Source organism: Myotis nattereri (genome assembly GCF_964212035.1).
Source record: "Myotis nattereri genome assembly, chromosome: 2".
NCBI lineage: Eukaryota > Metazoa > Chordata > Mammalia > Chiroptera > Vespertilionidae > Myotis > Myotis nattereri.
The window spans coordinates 210655560-210667929 of NC_138076.1; the positions used below are offsets into that span (position 1 = coordinate 210655560).

The 12370-nt window shown below is 40.0% G+C and overlaps 1 protein-coding gene across 1 annotated transcript in view; it reads left to right on the forward strand.

Annotated features, from left to right (window-relative positions):
- Window positions 1-12370, forward strand: part of TNRC6B (trinucleotide repeat containing adaptor 6B) — a 218141-nt gene that overhangs the window by 146796 nt on the left and 58975 nt on the right. The window contains exons 6-7 of the mRNA XM_081083202.1: window positions 2428-2515; window positions 10254-10275. Of these exons, the coding sequence (XP_080939328.1) occupies window positions 2428-2515; window positions 10254-10275 (110 nt within the window). The remainder of the gene's footprint in view (window positions 1-2427; window positions 2516-10253; window positions 10276-12370) is intronic.

Below are 12370 nucleotides of genomic sequence, written 5' to 3' on the forward strand. Positions count from 1 at the left end.
GGATGCCTTCTTCACTCTGCTTGGGCTCTGCCCCAGCATTGGGATATTTTAAAGCTCCCCAAACAATGCTAATGTGCAGCTTAAATCGAGTACAACTCAGAAAAAAGTGAACCCCACACTATGTGATCCTTTATTAAGTGAATGGCAGGTTTTTAATTCAGGTTTGGTTTTAGAAAATAAATTCTTCCGAAGGAAGTGAAATTTAAAGAGAAGACTCAATTCTACCAGTATACACATTAAAGATCAGAGTGAAAGCACAGCCTGTCTCCTGGGAAGCTTTGTAAAATATTTGTTTTGGAAGTAAATCTGCTTGCATGTGAACATGAATTTCAATTCCTTTCCCTAAATTACCTGTTTATAGGAAAAAATACTTGAAAAGGTTAGTTTTGTAAGAATGTGTCTCATTAAAGACTTACCGCTTCTTTTACATTGCATTTTATAAATGAACTTTCAGTTTTAGAGTAGATTTAGAAAAATGCAACTTAGTACTTTTTAAAGCATCATTTATTTAAGTAGGAGATATTCATGCTGTGTTTGCTTTTTCTCAGTAATCAGTTGCACTTTAAAATACGAAAACCAAGTTACAGTATCTGAGTCACGAGGAACCCCACCTTCTTCCACTCGCATCTAGAGGAAGCAAGAGGCTCTAGGAACCAAATATAACAGGATCTGTGGTCAAACTGCCTTAGGTGGTCAACATCCATCTTGCCAGTTTTCGTAAATCCATTTTCTTAGCATGGCTGCAAGTGGGCTTCACCAAGTGCTCCACGCTGAGCCTGATGTACACATAATCTGACTCCAAAGAAATCCAGCTCTAAACCTAAGAAGAAAAGTTTTCATGGAAGTTACCTGTAGAGTGTGAATTGTGCACATTAGGCTTTTGTATATTTATGCTCAGATGTTATACAAGGAGAAATGTGGATGTGGGCAGAGCCACCAAACTTGACATGTAGGTAAAACATTTTTTTCCTGTTGTTGTTTGATTTATGTAAGTACATCATTAATTACATATTCATGAGAGCTCACTTGGGGTTGGTCCTCAGTTCCTTCTGTATAGGTAAAGTGATTCCCACTCCCCAAACTTGCGTCCTTCAGGAACCATCTTTGTGATTTTTGCCGCATATGCAAACTTTTACCTTAACGTTTCTCTTTAATTTATCTGACTTGTAGCTTTTTCCTAGATAATATCTGTGAAACCATGGATTTGATGTGTTGATCCCCTAAAATCACCAGTACTGTTTGGTACTTAGGAACCTGGGAACTACCAGTATATCTCCAACTTGCCTTCAAATTCTGAAATTCAATAAACAAGCACCTGGGGTCTCCTGACTTGAACTTTGAAGTTACAACAGTGGTTGCTTGCATTTTTCCCAGTTGACACATAACAGTGAAAGTTGGCATATATATACTAATAATAGGGTAATATGCTAATTAGACTGGGTGAACCAAACATCTTCCAGTCACCCAGTCCTCCTTTTAGACAAAGCCATGGTGGCAGGGACTGAGGCAGAGGCGGTTAGGGGCTATCATGCCAGCAGGGGAGCAGTTAGAGGTGATCAGGCCAGCAGGGGAAAACAGTTAGGGGTGATCAGGCCAGCAGGGGAGGGCGGTTAGAGGAGATCAAGCTGGCAGGCAGAGACAGTTAGGAGCCAGCAGTCCCGGATCGCAAGAGGATGCAGGCCGGGCTGAAGGACCACCACCACCACCACCACCCCCTTGCATGCATTTCATGCACTGAGCCTCTAGTATATATATAAAATATATTAGAATACATGTTGGGTTATAAATTACATTATCTTAGTTTCTTAAGATTCATCACATTTCTTTGACTGGGATGTTTATTATTATGTATCATTTTTATTTTAATAGAGGAGAGCAAAACCTGATTGTCCTGATTCAGGTGTGCCAGGAAGATGCAACAGTGAACTCACCCAATAAAAAGTACCTGATATATAGGATACTCAGCCTTAAAAACACAAGATATAGGACATAGAGTATTATGTTAATCACTCTGAAAATGTTTTGAGAAACATCTAAATTATAAATACCTTTGTGCCATAATTGAATTAATATAGTCTATGTTATTTGTGAAGAATATTGCCAGAAGAAGCCAATTGGATATTGTCATATATTCACATCACATTCTTTGATGAGTGGAAATACATTAAGTGTGTGTGTGTGTGTGTGTGTGTTCTTTTAGGAAGATCTCAAAAAAACTCACTTTAATGGACTTCTTTAAAGCCAAACTTAATGTCATGTTTTGCAAAAGGGGCAACAAATCAAAATTAGGGATAACTAAATGTGGTTTTTGCATTCTCTCAGTTTAAGTAAAATACAGTGTTCTACTCAGTCACAGAGATGAATTGTTGCATTACATACCATCTACAAGCAGATATTTAACTTTCTGGTCTGACATTACTTTAACAGAGAGAAGGAGCAAGAAAGGGAAGAACAGTTAATGGAAGACAAGAAAAGGAAGAAAGAGGATAAAAAGAAAAAAGAAGCCACTCAGAAGGTGGGTTTATTCAGTTAAGTCTATTAAATAATGCTGCAGCTGATTTTATCAAAACAGCAGTAAACAATACAGTAAACCGTCAATATAATGGGCTAATTTGGACAAGGGTGTGTCCACTAAAGTCAAAAGTCCGTTATTTAATAAAATAGGTTTTCTGAATGCATATGTTAAAAATTTGACAAGTTAGTTTACATGTTTTTACTTATGTAGACACATTTGTGTAATTAAAATTAAGTATGCATGAAAAGTTTAATTTCACAGAAAAGTTTTCTATATGTATTATAGTAATTTTAAATTTTTACTGAATAGGTCTAGTAATGCATGCATTCTTTAGTCACCACAAATAAACAAATGCACACGGCTGGGGTGTGGCCTAGTGCAGGTCTGAACATCAGCAGGCTCAAGTTAAACTGCTACAGAGGAAGCCAGCTTATCTCAGATGCCTAAGCCTGGACCAACCAACTGTGCCAGGAAACAAGTTAGAATAAGGCAGCTCTGAACAACACATCTTGAATGAAGCTGCAGCAAAGGGAGGTACAGAGAGTTAGGGGTACTAGACACACAGTCCCGTGAGGGCCCATGGTCTTTTCTTTTGTAGTTAATCTTTGATACTGGCTAAAGAGATAATCAAACCAAGAAATTGCAAAGCCTAATTCAAAGTTCTGGCCATTTTAATAAGCTGCTATGTAATCTGACTAATCAATACAGCCATTTGACAATTGAAACAGACCAGATGAGCTCCAAAAACATCACCTATGTGATGCCAAACTCAGTCTTCCTCCTCCTCTAGATTTGGTTTATAGAGTGAAGCTATGTCCTAAAGTTATTTTTTTTATAATTACACTAGAGGCCCAGTGCACAAAAATTTGTGCACACGGGGCAAGGGGGGGTCTCTCAGCCCAGCCTGTGACCTCTCACAGTCTGGGATCCCTCGGGGGATGTCCACCTGCTGGCTTGGGCCTGCTTCCTGGGGGATTGGGCCTAAGATGGCAGTCAGACATCCCTCTGGCAGCCCGGAAGCCCTCGGGGGATGTCCACTTGCCAGCGGGGAGCAGGCCTAAGCTGCAGTCAGACATCCTTAGCGCTGCTGAGGAGGCGGGAGAGGCTCCCACAACCACCACTGTGCTGGGAGCTGGCAGCCTGGCTTGTGGCTGAACAGAGCTCCCCCTGTGGGAGCACACTGACCACCAGGGGGCAGCTCCTGCATTGAGCGTCTGCCCCCTGGTGGTCAGTGTGTGTCATAGTGACCAGTCATTCCCAGTGGTTCTGCTGTTAGGGTCAATTTGCATATTATCCTTTTATTATATAGAAGCCTGGTGCACGGCGGGGGGCGGGGGGGCTGGCTGGTTTGCCCTGAACAGTGTCCTGGATCAGGGAGGGGGTCCTGCTGCGGTGCCTGGCCAGCCTGGGTGAGGGGCTGATGGCTGTTTGCAGGCTGGCCAGGCACTGAACGGGGACCCTCACCACATGGGTATTTGGCCAGCCTGGGTGAGGGGCTGAGGGCTTCTTTTGAGGCTGGCCACAGCCCCTTCATGGTGGGGGGGCCTTACTGGGGTGCCTGGCCAGCCTGGGTGCGGGGCTGAGGGTTATTTTCAGGCTGGCCACGGCTGCAGGCTGGAAGCAGGTATTTGGGATTTATTTATCTTCTATAATTGAAACTTTGTAGCCTTGAGCGGAGCTCAGGGCCGGCAGGGCCAGCTGGGCAGGCGGGAAGTTTGGTTTCCTCCATTGCCGGGGGCAACCCAAACCTCCTGCTCGCTCCAGCTCTGTCGCCGCTGCCATCTTAGTTGGGTTAATTTGCATATTTGCTCCTGATTGGCTGGTGGGCATGTGGGTATAGCAGAGGTATGGTCAATTTGCATGTTTCTCTTTTATTAGATTAGATTGTTCTCTCTATTGAATTGAATGCTGGATTTTTTATTATGTAATAAACTGGTATATTCTGGATTCATACATATTTTTTAATAAAAGTGGCATTCACACTATTAAAAAAGAACTGCTGCAGAAAGTCACACCCATTGACAATAAAACCAGTTACCATGCTCAAGATGTGGTGTGATCACATGCTAATCATTCACCAGGCTTTGTTTAAAAGTCGTGACCATTGATTTAAGTATGTGGACCAGTGATGGCGAACCTATGACACGCGTGTCAGAGGTGACACGCGAACTCATTTTTTTGGTTGATATTTCTTTGTTAAATGGCATTTAAATATATAAAATAAATATCAAAAATGTAAATCTTTGTTTTACTATGGTTGCAAATATCAAAAAATTTCTATATGTGACGCGGCACCAGAGTTAAGTTAGGATTTTTCAAAATGCTGACACGCCGAGCTCAAGAGGTTTGCTATCACTGATGTAGACGATAGTTATAGATATGTAATATTTATGTCAGCAAAATTACTGGTATTTTTTTCCAACATATGACCTATTCACTACAATTTGTTAAAAATAACAGTGAATTAATAACAACAAATCACCTATTAATTATAAGCAAATCTTGGTTAAAAACATTTTGTAACTAAGAGGTGTTGATTTTCACCTATGGACTGGAAGTTTTGTTCATTAAATCAAGTTCCACAAAATCAAGGGTTTACTATATTGAGAAAGGCAAGACATTTACTAACACGTAAATTCTTCTCATATTTCCTTATTTTTGTCATAATTAATCTCTATTTTCTTAAGCAAGCTTATACCATAGAATAACTTCAAAGTTACTGCAGTTTGCTCTTCTTCTGGCCACCTCCAGCATTGTCATTTATAGGAGCCTGCATTTTGATAATCGCATAAAGAAACCTCCCTCCCAGAGGATCTGATGGGCCTGCTTAGTGTTTTGGGGAAGAGAGCATTGCATAGCTTTGAGATTTGCTTAGGGAGATTTGAAAGGAGATGCTAAAAGAAAAAAAGGGCAGACAGCTGTCAACTGAAAAGTCTTAGTTGAAGTGTTGGAGTAGAGATGGTTTGAGCCCCTTGCCCGGCTCCCTTTGTGGCTGAGCATGGCCCCCTGCCCTGGACGTTGTCTGAGCTCATTTCCCTCACCTTGCCACTCCTTTAAGCATCACCTTGCCGGGAGCCGGTCCATGCTTGCTGTTTCAAGGGACCTGGCATATATGGCATACTGTTCTTAGTATGTTTGCTCACCTTCTTGGCACTATGTGTTTTAACCAAGGTCTCTGAGAAAGGTTGTTTCCCCAGGCAGGGATTTTCCCCTGAAGTTAGGGAGGGAATAAAACCTCTTAACTAAGTTCCAGGTGGGAAATTAATCACTTTAACTACGTTCAATCATGCTTAAGCTACATAATCTTTACTCCCTGGAATGGTGATAAGAAACGCCCTAACCTTTGAAATAGAGATTGATAGGATTGGAATCAACTGGTATAAATACAAATGTAAGAAGACAGAACCGAGAGAGACAGAACCTAGGCATAGAACCTACACAGAACGTTCTCTAGAGACAGAAGAACTTGGCTGGAGAGAACATGGCAAAAGATCCTGGACTGAACCTGACTACAGAAATTGGCAAAAGAACCTGACTAGAACCTGGTGACTGAACCTGGCTGGAGAACCTGGACAGAACCTGGCTGGAGAACCTAGCGAGGGAACTTGGCTACAGAACCTGGCTGGAGAACCTGGAGAACCTAGCAAGAGACCATGGACACAGAACCTGGCTGGAGATCCTAAGCAGAACCTCTCTGGAGATCGAGACCAGAACTTGGCTGGAGATCCTGGCTAGGCTGCTGATCAACTGAACGCTTTCTCCGTGTCCTTCCTTCTTCGCCGACTCCGTCCATACCTTTGGGGACCCCTGGACCCGCTGGGGTTGGACCCCAGCAGTGGGGCAAGAGGAGAGGGAGGCTTTGGCTTGGCAGGGTTGCTTTCTTCTATTCTTTTTTGGAGGCAAAATTGATTTTCCTCCTGTTCTTGTTACTACTATCTGAAGCACTTGGGAAGCAGGGGCTCCCCGTGAAAGGCAGGTTTAAGGGTCCCTGCTGTGGTCCCAGGTTATTGAAGGTAAGTTTAGGGAGGTGAAAACTGTTAAAAGGTTCAGAGGGAGCTGTATATTTAGAACAAACTCAAGGCAAACACAGCCAATGCTATATAAGGTAAAAGGGACACTGCAAGTTTTCCCAGCATTGTTGGATATAGCATTTCCCATAATTCAGTTTTCTGAATTATTGAAATTAGTTCACTTATGAATGCCAGCAGTAAAAACAATATTGGAAATATTTTCTGAATTGGAATGCCTATGATCTTGCCATATTAAACCTATGAAACGTATTTTATTTTTTCTTCATTAAAAGGAATATTGCTTATTGTTTGGTGCCGTAATAGATTGTTATGCTCTTTAAGATTTTGTCTGCTTTTAATTGTTTCTGTTTCTATTTATAGTGCTGTGCTTACCATCTCATCTTCCTGCTATTAGGGTACCTGCTTCTAATGTGTTCCTTCTAACCTAAGCTTGTTAGAATTGTCTAAATTGGTAGTAAAGAATTTGACTAAAATTGTTAGATAATGACCCGGATGCTTTTTAAATACTTTCTTTTGAATGTGCAGCCACATTCCACAACATCGAGGTTGCAAATAAGCAGTTCCATCCGCCAGCCATACAGTGTTAAGGGCATTGCCCCCATGCCCCACACATGCTGACCCTCCAACTGGCGTGATGGGAGAGTGAACCTCAATGAAGGCCTCCTTTCCTTTAGCGCATTCGCATTTCATTTACTAACCTGGTATAAAAATCGTATTTTGCAGCTGTGGAATGGATAGCTAATAGGCTGGACATTAGGGAACTTGACCAAAGGCTGTGAACAAGAAGATGCCAACTAGAGCAGCTGACTAGGATATGTGCAGTTCATTCTCATCCTTCTGTAGACAATAGTGTTCTCTTAACTTGAAAATGTCAATATCTAGAAACAATACAGAATGCATCTGTAAACTTTCATTGTGGATTCTACTGATGGAAAAATGATCAGAATTAAAGATGGTTTGGATTTATTCAAGAGTGAATTGGGGCCCTGGCCTGGTAGCTCAGTTGGCTAGAGCACTGTCCCAATACACCTAGGTTGCAGGTTCAGTCCCCTGGTCAAGGCACATACAAGATCAAGCAGTGAATGCATAAATAAGGGGAAAGGCAAAGCAGTGTTTCTCTCCCCCCCCCCCCCCATCTCTCTATCTACCTATCTATCAAATCAGTAAATTTAAAAAAAAAATTAAAGAGTGAATTGGGATTATTTATGCAGAGAATGTAGTTTATTCAGCTGGATGGTCTATCTCTTGTGTGTTGCATCTGCATCAAAAATTGGTTAAGTTTTGGGAAAATCACCATAAGTAAAATTTCAAATGGTTAATTCAGAACAATAAAAATTGAGTCATTTTGTTCAAAAAATGTTCTAGATTGGCTGACATGGGATCTGGGCCAACATATGGCCTTTGATATTATTTTATCACACTGAACTATTGTGAAATTTCAGAATGAAATGGTGATTTAGCAGTTTTAAGGAGAGAACAAAAAGCTTACCATGTGATTGTCTTAGTAATTTTCAACTTTATTATAGAGATGACACCTCAGCTGGGAGGCATAAAATGTGCTGTGATGCAAAGAATTGTGTAGAACGTGCCAGAGGTTCTATTATGTAGTCCTTCAGTCAGTCAATCAGCAAACATTTGTGGTTCTTTTTTAGCACTTCCACATCTATTTTGCTGCCTAGCCCATTGCTTTATAATCACTTCTTTGCTTTTGTCTTCCCCATTAGACTATAAGTTTCTCAAGATTTTATTCATATTTACATTTCCTGTAACTAGGATAGTGAGTGCCTGATGCATAAGAGTCACTCAGAAAAATATTTGATAAATGAATAGTCAGGAATGAGTGCTGGCAACATAATTTTCTTGAAGAATTGACTTTTAAACCTAAATTAAATTATTTTGACACAGAAATTAAACATGACCGTTTCCCATTGTGTTCAATGTTTGTGGCAGTTTGTTCTTTCTAGAGCTACCACTGAGTAAACTGTTAGATTTCCATTCATGAGAGAGGTGTCAAAGAAGGATTCCATTAACATTCGTTAGGCTGATGCTGCTAAAGGATCATTGTTCAGTGTTGGCAGAACACATGCTTTGATCATCCAGCTTTTCACCATCTGGGGGACATCTCTTTTAACAGGACCCACATCATAAGACACATCGACATTATTTGGGTTTGTCATTTACACTTGGGGAAGACATTGACTTTCTGTATAACTGATCTTCATAATGGCATTCTGAGAAATATTTACAACAGTATCAACCTTAAATTGCTGTAAGGAATTGGTATGTGGATACAAATCTGTTCATTCTTGGATAAATGGGGTTTTACAAAAAGCATACAGTTGAATTAAGCTCTGTAACAATTAGTACTGGGAAACACTGTCTACCAGAAATTCAGTACCATAGAATTAGCTTGTCTTTTAATGCAAGAATGTAAAAAACACTCCAGGAGGTCACAAAAGTAGATTGTTTAATTCAGATTCAATGTCTGACACTGGTGTGCTGGAATCTATTGTGAAATGGGCTGGTTCGCTACAGGACATAACCCTCCAAAGATGAGCATGTTTTTATGAACACCTATGGCAGTAATTTAGTATGATTACTAGTCACAAATAATCAAATCTCTTATTTTCTATATGAATATTTTTATTGTAAAAGTCAGAGACACAATATAAAAATGCTTTGGAAGATTGACTCTTGGGAAAAGGGTTCAAAATTACCTATGATCTCAATAATGTAAGATAAACACAATTGGAATTCTGGAGCACTTTTTTTGAGTATTTTCTTTTGGATGTTTTTTTATGCATGCCCTTTTGTGGTTTTGTTTTAGTATTATAGGGCATGTATAATTAGGCACCCTTCTTTATTTTCCTCTCTTATTAGCAGAAACAGTTTTTCATATGCCTCCCAATCATAATTTCCAAACTCTCTAATAGCCCATCATTATATTCAGCCTGTCCAACCTTTTAGGTTAATCACTTTCAAAGATATATCAGTGACTGTATAAAAAAATACTTTTAACAAAGGAATCTTTGTTTGTTCAAAATTTACATATTTCACTCTTGCTGTATTTCATACTGATTTACATAAACTTTGATAAAAATAGCCAACATTTATTGAACGCTGGCATAGCATATCTGTTTAATCTTTACAACAACCTTTTGCAAGCAGTTGCCGTTATTATCTCCAGTCATCAGATAAATAGAAAACTCAGATCGAACAGCCAGGAAGTAGCACAGCTTGATTCTGAATCCTGTTCTCCTACCACGCATGACCTCTGCTGCCTTCGGTGATGGCCTCGGAACTTTTGCTTTCTGGGTTTGAGATCCAGTGTGTGAGCCCATACTCACAGGGGGTCTTTCTGGCCCTCTGCAAATTCAGTTTCTGGGCCACATCCATGTGCTTTTCTCGAGTTATTAAAAACCAAAATGGCAAACAGCATTCCTGGTTCAAGGACTTCATCACTTAATGGTAGTGGGATGCTTTTTGTTCTAACTTGAGTGTCCTTCATAATGATGCCGTGTAAGTTATTATGGCCACTGTTTTTAGAAGGATGTCTGAACTGACTCGCAGCGTCTTTTTCTGGATTTTTAACTATGTCTGTGTATCTGGGAGCTGGAATTACTTGAGTTACTGGAATTAAAGTTGTCTTATAATATCAAATTAGAAAGCAAATCTCATTGACTTATATCTCTTCATTTATTTTGCAGGTCACGGAACAAAAAACCAAAGGTAAATTGGGTTTTGTTTTTCCTTTTTAAGTCATTAGAATCTTTTATGTTTAGATTTTACACCCTTGCTGACTGAGCCTCCAGTGCACTTGAAAAGTGAAAGTGGGTGTAGAGTAATTAAAGTTGGTTGTTTGAAGTCACTGAAGAGCAGTAGTGACAAATAAAAAGTACTTGTCATGGTGTTTGTAGTGGCCTTTGTAGTAGCCTTACATTTTTTCAGGAAGTAAAGAAGTTTAGAAAAAGTGATACTTGTTTTGAAAGCTTATGGGTCATGATTTTGAATTCAACCTTTTCAAAACTCTTCTTCCATCATTTTTTTTTAAGTGAAAATTCTAAGAGAACAGGACAGGGATTTCTGTTGCAAGTTATATGAAGGCATGGACTAGAGTTGGTCCTCCTACCCAGGTAACAGATAATAAAAAGCACTTCAGGTAGAAGCTAATATCGCCCGTTTTTGGATATTTAGAATTGAGTTTCTGGGATTGATGCAGTAGATTTAACAGGGGTGAAGGGTAAGGTTAGATATTAAAAGATAGACTACTTAATGGAGGGATTTAGACATAGCAATTTAGCTTTGTTAAAAAACTATTCAGGTGATGGTTGTCTTGATGGGCATTATCTATGAAATGATTAGTTTATAAAAGCTAACCTGACCTTAGATGCATTAGTAAAAATATGGTATCTAGAAAGGGATGTTCAGTTCCTGTAATAGGCACCACACTATGGAAAGAACAGAGACAAACCTTTCTGGACGGTGTGGCATCTGGGCCAGATTGGTTAAGAAATCTGAACCTGTGTCACCTCTAGGAAAGTTAAACACCCAGGGATATTTAACCCCCAAGGGAAGGCTTCCCACCTGGGGAAGATCAGTAACTGTCTTCAAGGATTTAAGGGCTCCTCTGGTGCCTAACACTTTGCAGTTCCTTGGTAGATGTCTGCTGGATGTGTTGTTCATTTAGACCCACTCTTATTCCAAAAGTACCAATGATGAGTGAAAGCAACACAGAAAAGCTTCCAGCTCAATATAAATTTAAAAAATTTACATATTGTTGTCCAGAGCAGTAACTCATAACCTTTACCTTCTTGGGACATACCTGCAGGACAGCATCTTTCCATTAGTATACCTGGGGTGATGGACCATTGCAGTGCATTGGTCACAACTCTGTTTTTTGAGCCTATTCTAGAAGGCATATTACAGTGAGTGCATGTTGGTGGTTGGGATAATTTTGAGTTTACTCTAATTTATTGATATTTGAGGTGGGGGTTTTCCCCAAGTAAGTAATTTACAAACTGAATTACTTGCAGTATCCACACCTTGAAGAGATACCTGTGTGTTCTAACACTGTGGTAGGAGCTATTTCTTCAGGGATGGAACTGGCTTTCTCTAGGGAGTGAATGAATGTGAGGTATTATAAGACATGTGGCTCAGGTAGGTGGCCCAGATGAGAAGTAATGAGGATTTGAACCTGTTTAGGAGCAGTGGTGATAGAAAGATGCTTTGGCTCAGTAGAATATAATGGTGATTAGATAATGGACACCTTCCAGGTTTCTGACTTGAGCAGCTGGTTGGATAATGACTCCATTGCTTGAACCAGACGATAATGGGAGGGGAGCAGGGTAACAAGTTTGAGGGTGTCAGGAAGGGTGGAAGAGTTCTGAGTTGGAGATAGTAATTTGGGAAAGATTTTTACATAGTGGTAGTTAAAGCCTAAGCTTGGGATTGTTTGTGGTCAAATAAATATGGGAAGGGTGCAGGCCTAACCTTCACATTAAGATTTTTCTTAAACTTATGACCCAATTCACCTGCCATCCTGCAACTCTTAAGGGTATAGTCAAAAGCAGGAGTTGCCAGCTGTGACCCTTGAGCCGAATCTGACTCACTGCCTGCCTCTTGATGTACAGCCCGTGAGCTAGGAATGTTTTGTACATTTTTAAATGGTTGGGAAGGAAATAAAAGCAACAATTTTACAACAATAAAAATGATATGAAAATTGTATTTCAGTGTCATAAAGTTTTATTGGAACACAGCCACACTTATTCATTTTATACATTGTTTGTGGCTGCTTTTGTCCTAAAAGTACAGAAATGAATCGTCA